The 13,320-nt window shown below is 45.3% G+C and overlaps 1 protein-coding gene across 11 annotated transcripts in view; it reads right to left on the reverse strand.

Moving 5' to 3' along the window:
* The window catches only part of DENND2B (DENN domain containing 2B), a 286,057-nt gene that overhangs the window by 92,482 nt on the left and 180,255 nt on the right, over positions 1-13,320 (reverse strand). For 10 of the 11 annotated variants that reach the window (XM_048854347.2, XM_048854351.2, XM_048854354.2 and 7 more), the window contains one exon: positions 9,337-9,473. The exons of the other annotated variant lie outside the window; for it this stretch is intronic. In XM_048854347.2, coding sequence (XP_048710304.1) covers positions 9,337-9,473 — 137 coding nt within the window. The remainder of the gene's footprint in view (positions 1-9,336; positions 9,474-13,320) is intronic. 11 annotated transcript variants of the gene reach the window in all.

Genomic DNA, 13,320 nt, shown 5'->3' on the forward strand with positions numbered 1-13,320 from the left:
GACATTTATGTGGGCTGAGTCATCTTGAAATCTAGTGAATTAACAAACAAACAAACAAGTTAACTATGCCTGCTCCTGTGTATCTCTGCCAATTTTGTAGTTTTACAATCATTTATTTTTTCAATGTTTTGCTTTCCCCTGTTGCTGTGAGAAAGACCCAGACCCACAGCAGGGGAAACTGACCAACTATGCTAGACAAACCACAAAATGGACGCCATCCCAAGTACAGTGAAATGTGCATAACAACAAACAGAAAGACTAGAGGAAATATTTTGTTCTTCTAATCTACTTTGGTTCTGATCTTCTTAGGTGTTAGTTGTAACATCAGTACCTAACGGTATTTCAGACAGAAGTGTGATATTTCAGTTGGCATTGTCTCTGTCTACCCTTACAATGCCATGTGCAGCTACAAACATTTACTAGTTAAAGTTTCCAATTATCTATAGGCTATTGAAACATACAGGACTCAACTGTGAGTGGCTTGTGAACAGGTGTGATGAGCAGGGGAGCTCACAGAACCTCCCTCCCAGTACATATTCCTCACAAAGCCCAGCCACCATTGCAGTCTCGGCATTCTAGGGAGCAACTTCCTATGCTGTGAACTCTTTACTATATAGCCCCCAGAGCAAACGCGGAGGAGGTGCTTGAACCCCATTCAGAAACTCCATCTTATTTTAGAAATACTGCAAGTCCTTCAATTTTCATCAGTGGACTGCAGCAATTCTGCAGACATCAAAGCGCACACAGTGGCTGACAGCAGCTGCATCTACTTTAAACTGCTCAGTTCTTCTGTGTCTCTCCTTTTCCTGCCTTACATCTGTTCTCAGAAGGCCAGATTTCCAACACAACTTAACTATCACCTTTTATTTAAAGCCAATCTTAAAAAAAAAAAAATCATGTATAGTTCAGCTGACTGGAAGCTTCACAGGGCTTCAAAGGAGCATTTTGTCTGGCCTCAAATAATTTCTGAATGTTTGACAAATAAAAGAGAGATGGGTCTGAACCAAAATCCTGGCTCTGGACATCCCTGAACTTTGGGGAGGTTTGGAACCAGATCAGGAATTTGTGACAGTCTCCAGTCCCCATAATAGGCCAAAGTAAAACTCTGGATGTGAAGGGCGGGAGAAATAGAGATCAGATCTGAATCTAGAGCCAAACTTTAAAGCTAGCGCCTATCACTATAATGAGCACTGCCCAAATCCCAGATCCAAATGCCTCCATGCTTTCAGGGGACTAGCATCCAGATCTGGACATGAACTTCATAGCCCAACTTTAAAATAAAATCATCTTGTTTTCTTATAATCGACAGTTGGGACCCTGATTAATGAATGTAATGATTTTTGGACAGATATGTGCACGATACCAACAAATGCCACTGACTATCCTTTCACTCCTCCCCCTTTCTGTATTCTCTGTCCTTCTTTAATATCTTGTCTATCTAGAAGCTTGACAGCTTTTCAACTGCAGTTCCTATTTCACTGGAGTAGGTTCTACAAGGGCACTTCCTGACTGTGGATATTTGTTGGTATCTATCTTCCATGCTTGTTCATTCTACATTATATTTTAAATGGTGGTTGAAAATTTATCTAAACTTTATGAACAAGAAACCCCCCACATTGCTGATTATATCAACCATAACAGTGAGCCAGAGAGACACGGTCTAGTGGTCTAATTCTAACCCTGAGCCAGGAGCCTGCTACTAGTGAGTTCTAGTCCAAGTTCTGACACTGACTCCCCAATGTGGCCTTGGGCAAGTCACTAAACTTATGTGTGCCAGTACCCCCTTCTGCAATATGGACATAATAATACTTGGGGACTGATCCTGATCCTACTGAAGACAAGAGCAAAACTCTCATAGGGGCAGTATCAGGCACTTACTTATCTCCTACAAATGGATTTATGGAAAACAATTAGCTAATGGAATAGATTCAGCCCTGGAGCTATTCTGGCAGAAGAGTACAGATTGGGGGGGAAAAGATCCTGTCAGAAAATCAGCCAAGGATTAGGGAGAACGGGCTAATACAACCCCGAAGTATGCAGCATTAAACAACTCGGGCATATTACCAAACCTAGCCAGGATACAAACTTGTTCAATACGTCCCATTAGCAGTGGAGTGCCCATGGAGTCCTGGCCACAAACTGAAACCTGCCCCTGACTGAAAGGAATGCTTAGTGGAAGGCAGTGGCGATATCACAACTGGCCCTCTTCTGTGGCACATCTGTCACTTCTGGGGGCTTGAGGATAGGATATCACTTACCACTCTCCACTCTAGACAAAGTGAATTTGGCCCTGTGTGTACTAAGCATTTGGAGCATTCCAAGTTCCGTCTATTATGTAGTGTCCTCCCTGTGTATTGTGCAAGGCAGAGTGCAATCGTGCAAGGAAAAGTGCTCCCTCCCCATGTGCTGTTACTACACGTCCGCGTCCCAAAGTCAATTTGCTTAATTTTTTTTTTTTTAAACAAGGGGAATTTCCTTGTAGGTACTGTACTTATACATCATTGTTCTTGAACCAGACCTGCTTAAAATCAAAGGGTCAGATTCTCCGCTGATGTAAATCAGCATATCTCCATTGTTTCCATAGATTTAATAGGCTTTCAGGCCTGAAAAGACCATTATGATTATATAGTCCAGGGGTCAGCAACCTTTCAGAAGTGGTATGCCAAGTCTTCATTTATTCACATTAATTTAAGGTTTTGCGTGCCAGTAATACATTTTAACGTTTTTTAGAAGGTCTCTCTCTATAAGTCTATATACTATATAACTAAACTATTGTCGTATGTAAACAAGGTTTTCAAAATGTTTAAGAAGTTTCAATTAAAATTAAATTAAAATGCTGATCTTACGCCGCTGGCCTGCTCAGCCTGTTGCTGGCCTGGGGTTCCGTTCACCTAGGCCAGCAGCAGGCTGAGCGGGGCCTGCGGCCAAGACCCTGGCTGGCAAGGGGCTGGCAGCCAGAACCCCAGACTGGCAGTGGGCTGAGCGGGGCCGGTGGCTGGGACCCCAGACTGGCAGTGGGCTGAGCGGCTCAGCCCAGTGCCGGTCTGGGGTTCCGTCCACTGGCTCCTGCCAGCCAGGGTCCTGGCTGCTGGCCCTGCTCAGCCCACTGCTTGTCTCAAGTCCTGGCTCTGTCCACATTGAGTAGGTACCTACCTTCTCCCTGGTTCTAGCCATTCTCTTCCTCTCTCTGCACTGAGATGAGGGTGGGAGTGTGCTGAGAACAGAGCTGGAGTTGAAGAAGCAGGCTGGGGGTTGGGCTGCAGGGTCTGGCCAGGAGCTAGAATGAGGGAGGGGGCTCAGGGTTGGGGCAGGAGGTTTGGGTGTGGAGCGCTTACCTGGGCAGCTCCCATTTGGTGTGAGGGGTGCAGGTGGGAATGTGTGTGCCTGTGTGTGTGCAGGAGCTCCCGTTTGGTGCTCAGGGTGACAGTGGGGATGTGGGGGGTGCAAGAGACAGGGCAGGGGGTTGGGGGGGTGTGAGGAGGGTGCAGGAGTCAGGGCAGGGGGCTGGGGGGGGGGCTGGGTATGTGTGGGGGGTGCCAGAGTCAGGGCTGGGGTTGTGGGGGGGGGTGCAGGGGTCAGGGCAGAGGCCTGTGGGGTGTGAGGGGTGCAGGGGTCAGGGCAGAGGGGTGTGGGCTGGGGTCATGGGGGTGCTCTCAGCCCCCTGCCCTGAGCGGCTCACAGCAGGGGGCTGGAGGGGATATACTCTGATTCCACCCCCTTCCCCAAGGTTCCCGGAGCAGAGAGCGCACTGCGGCTCCGCTTTTACCTCTCCCGCTCCCTGGCAAGGGCCATCAGCTGATTGGCTGCAGGGAGGGAGAGGAGGAGGGGCAGGAACTCTGCATGCTGGAGGAAGAGGCGGGGGGAGGGTGAAGCTTGCCTGCCCTGCAAGGAGAGAGCGGTGGGCGGGGAGTGGAAAAGAGCGGGCCGGGCCGGATTTTTAGTGGCATGCTGCTGTCTGCCCAGGTCCGGCAGACAGCAGCGTGCCATTAAAAATTGGCTTGTGTGCCGTGTTTGGCACGCGTGCCATAGGTTGCTGACCCCTGATATAGTCTGACTCTCCTGTATAACAGGTCACAGAATTCTACCTAGAAATTCCTCATGTGGACGGGAGTTATTCTTCCCTACTATTTAAGTGAACACTATGGAGCCAAATAACTTGAGGTTAACTAGACCTAGTCTCAGTTGAAAGACTCACAGTAATGATGAATTTATCTGCTACATTTTTACAGTTAGACTCGATCATCACATGTAGCCTGTTTAGATCCATACCCACTAAAGACAGAAATTTAGTAAATGAACAAATGTGTATGACCTGGCAAGATATAAGGACAACCTTGTCTATCATGGGAGCAAGGCGTCTCTGCACCAATGCATGTGACTGCAATAAATCCTATTTCAAACAAAAGTCCAGTGAAGGACTACACCTGTTAGAAGAACAGTCTGACACACATACAAAGGCTGGGTGTTTAATACGTCTCCATGGTTTCATAAGTAGCAGAGAAACAAGAAACCACAGAGCTTCTAATTACACGATCACTATTAATACAGCTCCAAGGAGAAAAAGAATGTAAGTCAGCCCCACCCTTCTCAAGCAAACTTTTTTTTTGTCAGCAGTTGGGGTAGGCAGATTTCTCAGCAAAAAGAGTAGCATCCTTCTTGGACAGGGCAACTGCAGAGGTGCCAGAGAGACCATGTCCAGTTCCATGCTAAGATGCAACACACTCTTTGAGCACATGCAGCCCCACTGAATAGTGGCTTTTCTATAAAGTCTCATGTTAGAGACAAGCTCCAGCTATTCTGCTGAACCCCTAGCACTCTGATGGTTCAGAAGGTAACAAGTGTTTCTTGGCATGAATAAACTCTTACGGTACTTGTAAAATTAGATTTTTCAAAATAATCTATTTTCTAATATGAATCGTTGCCCATTTTCTTGTTCGATTGTCTTTTAATCACCATTTTATCGATTTTTCACCAACATTTTACGACTGTGGAGAGTAACTGTTGTGTGCATTGTCTTCATCTCATGCTCATTTAGTTCACCGTCAGTGGCAATAACATCATTTGCTCTCTTCTAAAGGTTAGACACTAAGGTGAGAGGTGCTTTAGAAATACCAGAGATTAGACTTAATTAGATAACAACGTTCAAAATGATTTCACTGATCATTGGGAAAGGGGCTGGAAAACTGAAAACATATGACACATATAGCAGGAAATACTGCTGTCTACAAGAACAGCAGAAGCAACATTTTCAGACATCTCTGTTATATTTCTGTGATAGTTTTCTAAATTTATATCAAGCCAAGCATGGTAGGTTTCCCCAACTGAATTTATAAAGCCACAGCAATTTGGGTCTGATTAAAGGTTCATTCTAAACCACAAGAAGCAAAATTATGTAAAGTTTACTATGACTGTCACATTCCACCAATCTCCAGTATGGAAGATAAATGAAGCCCACATGGTTCCATGCACACTGAGTTGAGCTCTGAATAATATCAGGAATGTGCCCCTCTTTATCTAATATTTTACTACTCAGTTCAGCAGGGATCATTGTTTTCCCGTCTCTTGCTTGAATTCACATTTAATCTGTGAAAATTACAAAAATGTTACAAAATGAAACAAAGCTTCTGTCTTGCAATTTAGGTACTTTAATGGACGTCAATTTAGTACTTTAGGTACTTTAATGGACGTCAAAGTTCTATCAATTAGTTTAAAAATATTGTGTAAAAGATCAGTTCAGCTCTTAGACTAATATAAATTAAAAACAAAATAAATTAGCAACATTAATCCACCACCCCCTTATTTCCCGCCCTCCCCAACCTGGACAAAGAAAAAGAAAAACACTCTATGGAGGAAGGAAGACAAAAGTATGGTGTAAATATACATTAGGATAATGTAAGGTTTATCAAGTAGGGAACTATTGCCAAAGAACAATGAATATGAATGGTCCTTGCATGCCTGAAGGTAATAGTTTGATCCCTATATTAGCTCTGATTACAGAGTTCAGTATCAGATAGTGCTCATGTCACTGCCCCATATACTATAAAAGCTTTTCAGAAACACTCCTCTCTTGTAGATAATTCTCTCTCAGAGAAAACAAGCATCCACAACTGCCATCCATTTTCCAATGAAAGGACAGACTTCTGCTACCAATGGCTCACAATACAAATGCTAGCAGCAGGCAATACAGCTCCACCAAGACAGAGTTTAGACAGAATGAGAAGCAAGCAGCTTTGAGGTGGATGAAAAGTATAGATTTTTTAGGCCTCGAAAAATTCTGCAGCCTTGTCCCAGGAGCAAACAACTCCATGGCAATGCCTGAGATTCCCTGCTTTTTGTACAGTTACCAGCATTATTCATATTTATTTTGGCAAAACTTTCTGTATTACTACAGTCATGGTCAGCTAGTCACTAGCAAGGCTTTAGGTGAATAGATGACTCAGGCAATCAGTCTCAGGCAATCAGTTATGGGCTAGACAGATTTTCACCTCTAGGTCAAGCATTCATCTGCAAACCCAGTCAGCAGTGACAGAAAGTGATTTCTTTCCATGACTTAAGCCCAAATCTACAAAATGGACTCTTGCATGCAGCTGGCTTGCATGAGCACAATCTATGACGGCACATACAAAAGTGCTCTTTAAAGATTTGGGCCTAAAACTACCAGTTAGGTATTAATTATGACATACAATGTGTTAGATGACAAATGATCAAGTAGACTACACGAGCAGATTTTCATTAAAGGCTGAGATCAAACTGCTTTGCTTTGGCTTTACTCTATTAATATGTGTTGGCTTCTATAAAGAATTATATTCATTAGGCATTCTTTCCTCACAGCATGTATTGAATGTAGCACTTTGGAAAAGAGACTGTTAGAAAGAAGTAGAAAACAATGAAGTTCTCTGTTTATCCACAGATCAGAAACACTGCAGACTCTCCCCAGTGCCCTGTCAATGTACCCAAGTTATAATCTTCCAGGAGCAAGTTTATAGTTCTCAGAAGGTAGAAGAGCAAATTATTATTCTATTATACTGGACCCTATTTGGCTAAAAGGCATATTCTTGCCAATGCTGAGCATTTGTTTTGATTTTACAATGTAAAAAAACCACGGAAAGGGGGAAAACAAGTGTTACTAACTAACATCTGGCAGCGTGTTGACAGTCCCTGAGCAGTGATGTGTAATGTAACGTGCAATATGGTTTCCCCATGTCAGCTACCCAGGGGGTCTGTCAGTTTATGTAGAAGTTCTGCAATTACTAGTGAAAACTCTTCATGCCAAGTGTATTCTTCTGCCTATCCAGCCTCTGGTGCAGGTTTATGTGCACAGATGGGACAGGAGTACCCCTGCAGTTCTGAGAGTATCTTCTTCGAGTGAGAGAACTGGAAAGCACAGCTGAGCTGTTTTAAAACACAAAGGGGCAAATTCTGCCTTCAGGTGTGTGCGTTTGTGAGCATGCCAGATTTACACTGAAGTCCGTGGGAGCTGTCCTCCGAAGGGCAGAATTTGGCCTGAAGGATGAACAAAGAGACACTGTTATAGCCATAAGGCCAGCTGTATCTGTCCATCCATATTAGTTATCAGGTTCTCTGCTGCACTTTAAAAAAATTAAACAAAGAGTGTGAGGAATATTTTAACAGGTTTTTGTTTCCCTAGTAAGGTAATCTGACCCCAACCAGGAGCGATCGACCGCACACATTACAGAAAACCACAACTAATTGGCAAAACAAAGGCTGAATGGGCTGGCAAATCAAATGCTCTCTCACTTCGAGTGCTGGTCTCTCTAGGAGAGGGATGAAGTACGCTGGCTTTCACTGCCAGGCTCTGTCACTAACCTGCGAAGTCCCTTAGTGGGATAGACCCATGCTAGTCCAAGGGCAGCATCTCCTGCCAGGATGTGCCACTTCAGCAGCATTTCAACTAACGGAGCCCAGCTGTAAGCTCAAGGGAGCCAGAGGGAGAGCCTTCTCAACAACATGCCCACAGCTCATGGGTGCTGCCACAAAAGAGATGGGAGAAGAATAACTCTGTTCACCGCTTTGAGACTTACCTCTTTGGCAAAGCATAAACCAAAGGAAGATAAAAGCAGACAGCTAAACCAAGGAATAAGGAGGACTGACTGTTCCTTCTGGGAAGATCCCATCGTAGGCACAGTTCTGCTCGGTACTGAGAATCTTCAACTGCCACTGGCTTCGATGGGAGTTGAATGTGCTCAGCCCATTGCAGGATCGAGTTCCATTTTTCTCCACAACCTCTAGACACCACAGCAATAGCGACAGGTGCTTTAGTATCACAGCTAGATAAGACAGGCAGACCCCCCCTTTGGTGTGGGGGGTGGGAAGAAGACTTGCATCGCCACTGTCAACTGGTCTTGTACACATGAGAATGCTTCAGTGTGCAGGAATGCCAGCTGGGCACCCTTCTAAAAAATCAAATAAAATGCAGGCGCTCCTCACCCATATGGAAAATCTGTGGTTCGAGTTCCTAGTGCCTATTATAACAACATTCCTTTCGATGGGCATATGTTAAAAGAATGTATACAAGTAGGAAGGACCAGTCATTTTCTTCTTGGGCTGAGGAAGATTATTTTTATTTCTGTGGCTTAATCAAGACAATGTTCTGCATTCCTGACAGCACAGGAAGATGAAATTCTATGTAACCAATCCAGTCAACGAGGAGTGAGGGGAGATCACAGAACAATTGCTATGGGACAGTCCCCACAGAAGTCCTCCAGAGCTTAGGCTGACTACACAACTCCAAGAAGAACAGCCCTGCTGCTTGTGGCACCTTAGAGACTAACCAATTTATTTGAGCATAAGCTTTCGTGAGCTACAGCTCACTTCATCGGATATAGCTCACGAAAGCTTATGCTCAAATAAATTGGTTAGTCTCTAAGGTGCCACAAGTCCTCCTTTTCTTTTTGTGAATACAGACTAACACGGCTGTTACTTTGAAACCAGCCCTGCTGCTTGATAGTTCTGTAAACTCTGCATCTATTGTTCCTTCCCCTCCCCCCCGCACATTTTAAACCCACTGTGGCTTCAAGCCAAGACCTTAGGAAACAGTGAGTTAGTCCATGAAAAGCACAAGGATGGCTGACCAATCTGTTTCCAATAAGACCATTCAATGAGGTTTGAAGGAATCAAGACCTCCTGCGTGCAGACTGTGAATAATGCATTTGCTCTGATGCATCAGCCCCTTTACCTCCCTTCCGCCCCCATTTCATTTCTCCTTACTGGCAGCAGCTGAGAGTTCTTGTTCAGGGCATGTGTTCAACAATGTATTGTCTAACCACAATTGCTCAACATCAAGTAGCTATTTCATGTGCTGTAACAGGTCCTTACCTACAATGTCTTCATAGGCATTCTCCTCTAAAGTGCTCTTGGATCCAAACTTATGCTGGCTCTCTGTACCGTTCTCAGTTGGGGAGGGAGGGTACAAAGACTGCAGGCTTGAAGCATCTTCAAACTCAAAGGATTTTCTAGAGTTTAAAACAATGCAATGAAGTAATTAGTATCAAGGTTTTATAATGACCTAAAGAATTAGCTGTTCATTTGTTCTCTGAGTAATGATAAAAATCACTGAATATGTCTGAGCTGTACTTTAAGGGCTGGGGTGGCCACAAGCCCTGAGTAGGGAGTAGCACATAGCTGTGTTGCCCAGGGAATGGTGCAGGGAAGGCATTGTGCCTCCAAGAGGAAAAATTCCCTCTCTGTTTCCTCCATGTTGCTGCTGGCCTGTACCAGCAGGAAATTATGGTACCTCACAAGCCAGTTCAGCTGTGCTGCTGGGTAGACTGAAGGCTCTTTCCATTCCCCATCCTTTCCACCCAAACCAAAGATTGTGTAGCCCATGCACAGATACAAGTTGGGTTCTGACTCTCCAATGTACCTGAATAGGGCCGATTAGTCTGGGGCACCATCAAGCCCTACGTGAATTATGAAACAGCATAATGAAAAGAACAGGTCCTATTTATGTAAGCCACTTACATATACCCACCATTCCTGCAGTATCTGGGTGCCTCACAGTCTTTGCTCTCTTTATCCTCACAACCACCCTGGGAGGTAGGAAAATGCTATTATCCCCATTGTACATATGGGGAAATGAGGCACAGAGAGACTAAGGTCCAGATAAGACATTTAGGCACTGCTCTTTCATAGATATCAGAGATTCCAAGGCCAGAAGGGACTGTTGTGATCATCCAGTCTGACCTCCTGTATAGAACAGGCCATAGAACATCCCCAAAATAATTCCTAGAGCATACTGCATAGGAAAACATCAATCTTGATTTAAATATTGCCAGTGATGGAGAATCTACCATGACCTTTGGTAAACGGTTTCAATGGTTAATTATCTTCACTGTCAAAAATGTCCACCTTATTTCCAGTCTGAATTTGTCTAGCTTCAAGTTCCAGCCACTGGATTGTGTTCTACCTTTCTCTGCTAGGCTGAAGAGCCCCTTATTAAATATTTGTTCCCCACGTAAATACTTAATAGGCTGTAAATGAGTCAATAGCAGAGCTAGGGTTACAACTTCTCCTGTGTTTCAGCCACTGGAATACACTGCCCTTTCTTCCCAGGAGAAAGATGCTCTCTTGAAGTTAAGCTTTCCCCAGATGCATTAGGCCAGTGGTTCTCAACCAGAGGTAAGCGTACTCCTGGGAGTATGCAGAGATCTTCCAGGGGGACATCAACTCATCTAGATATTTGCCTAGTCTTACAACAGGATACATAAAAAGCACTAGCAAAGTCAGTACAAACTAAAATTTCGTACTATTTGTTTATACTACTCTGTACGCTGAAATATAAGTACAATATTTATATTCCAATTGATTTATTTCGTAATCATATGGTAAAAATAAGAGACTAAGCAATTTTTCAGTAATAGTGTGCTGTGACACTCTTGAATTTTTATGTCCGATTTTGTAAGCCAATAGTTTTTAAGTGAGGTGAAACTTGGGGGCACGCAAAACAAATCAGACTCCTGAAAGAGGTATAGTAGTCTGGAAAGGTTGAGAGCCACTGCATTAGGAGACCTGGGAACTCATAGTAACAGTTTACTCTCTTAATTTAGTTTTCAATACCCATAATCTCATCAGAAGCACAGAGGGGACAAGGGGGCATACACACTACCCAAGAAAAAAATCCGAGCTGCTGGACACTTGTGAAAATCCGGTGCCTAGATATGGATGTCTGACTATATAAATGTAGGTTTCTATTTTGGAAAAAATCGTGGCCATTAATAGTTATCAGCTACCATTTTAGCTGAGGCACCATGTTGGTTTTACACGGTTACTGAGCAGGGGTGAAAATGAGTCGGTACGGGCCGGTATGGCATACCAGTAAGAACCCGCATTGGCCCCTACGCAGGCCACATTAAAGCGCTGCACCAGCAGTGCGTTAATGTCCCTGCTCCTTTTGCCTCCCCCATCAGCAGCTCTGCCGGTAGGGTCCATACCGGCAGGGCTGCCGACAGGGGAAGCAAAAGGGGCAGGGATGTTAAAGCAGGACGGTCCTTTGCTGCGGCAGCACTTTAACGTCCCTGCCCCTTTTGCCCCGCCATGGCTGCCGATGGGTGTGGGGGCAAAGGGAGCAGCTGCCCTGGGGTAGGCGATTTAAAGGGCCTGGGGCTCCGGACGCCGCTGCTGCTACTGCGGCAGCGGCATCCGGAGCCTCGGGCCCTTTAAATCGCCACTGGAGCCCCAGGCAGTGCGGGCCAGGCGGCCTGGAAGGGCTGGCTGGGGGATGCTGACCCCCAGCCCGGCCCCTTCCACCCGAGGCCAGAGCCGGCCCCGTACTGGTAAGTGTCTGGAGTTACTTTCACCCCTGCTACTGAGTTTTAACTGCGGGGGGGGGGAGCTAGTTTGAGCTTTTAGACTCAGCCATGCATAAAGGGCAGCGCCTGGCTGCCAAGGTTTTGCGCAGCTCCATGTGCAGTGTTTCTCATGGATAAAAGTGTCACGGATTTCTCTCACAGACCCTGTTCTGGGCAGTGGGAAGGATGGGAAACAGAGCTGCACAAAACATGACTGCTGTGGCTTACAAAGGTGGGTGCTGGAAGGTAGTTGGAGGGGTGGGTGTGGAGGATATCTGGAGGTGCAGTCTGGGGTGGGTTTGCTATCTGGGGGGTGTGCTGAAAGCTGTTTGGGGGTGTCTGGAGGTGAATGCGTACTCAGAGCCCTCTGGGAGCAGCTGGGTGGAGATCTCTGGCTGCTGAGGGAAACTGGCCCCACTATTGGGCCCCTCCCCTTCTTTCCACCCTGGCATCACAATAGTTAGGAGGTACAATTTCAGGGCCATCCCTGCAGTATAGCTGGTTGCATAAATCGTCCACCTGGACTGTGGGAACGTGTGACAGGGCTGGCAGTTGGTAGCCTGGCAGCTGTGCTACCCCAGGGGAAGGTAATTTACTGAAGCCTTCCTATTAGTGTCTCTTATGTTTTCATTCACGCCGGGTCCGTGCTGCTGTCTGGAGTGTTTGTCAGGTGGAACCTAGGCTCCGCCCACTGCTTTTCCCTCTCTAACTTGTTCATCAGGGGCCTGTGGTGAGGAGTGGTAGGTGCACAGTCTTGTTCTCTGAGATACACAATATCTCCCTGAAGTGGCAGCTATACACTGCCCATTCCTCTGGGCTTAGCCTCATGGATTGCTAGCCCATTATGATTAACAGGGGCCTATGTTCTGCAACTGTCCCTTCTCAAAGACTGAGGATGTTCAGATCCATGGTACTGATACAGGATGCTGATAGGAGCCAACCCTGAGTTTCAGATCCAAATCTGAACTCACTCCAAAACTTAGGGTATGCTTGGCTGTGAGATTTTGGTTCAGGCCTATTTCTAATGTAAACCATTGGTAAGCAACACAGAGGCTTAGGGCCAGTTTTCAAAACTATTTAGGGACCTAATGAGGCAGATAGGCATTTTTGAATCGAGGTGCCTAAGCAGTCTAGGCATTTAACACTCATTGACTTCAATGCAATATCACAAATCAAGGCACTGCATAGGCTCAAACAAGTCATTTCTGGACCCATGGGTCAAGGGAACTCATGCACTCATGAAACTGAAAAAAATCCCAGAAATAGAAACCATCTGCTGAAAAACATTGTGCTGTCTTTGAAAGCTGACTTTATCATTATTATTGGCTTCTTTGACCTTTCTGATAACGGCAGCCATCTTTCTGAGAAGTGACAATATTTAGGACAATATCTGTTTCCGCAGGGGATAGATTACGACTAAACAAATGCTGACCCACCAGACCTTTGGGGTTCTCTAAAAAAACATGCGGACAAATTGCTCCTTCCCCCTGCTCAGGAAAAACCTTCCTACTAA

The sequence above is a fragment of the Caretta caretta genome, chromosome 6, assembly GCF_965140235.1.
Source record: "Caretta caretta isolate rCarCar2 chromosome 6, rCarCar1.hap1, whole genome shotgun sequence".
NCBI lineage: Eukaryota > Metazoa > Chordata > Testudines > Cheloniidae > Caretta > Caretta caretta.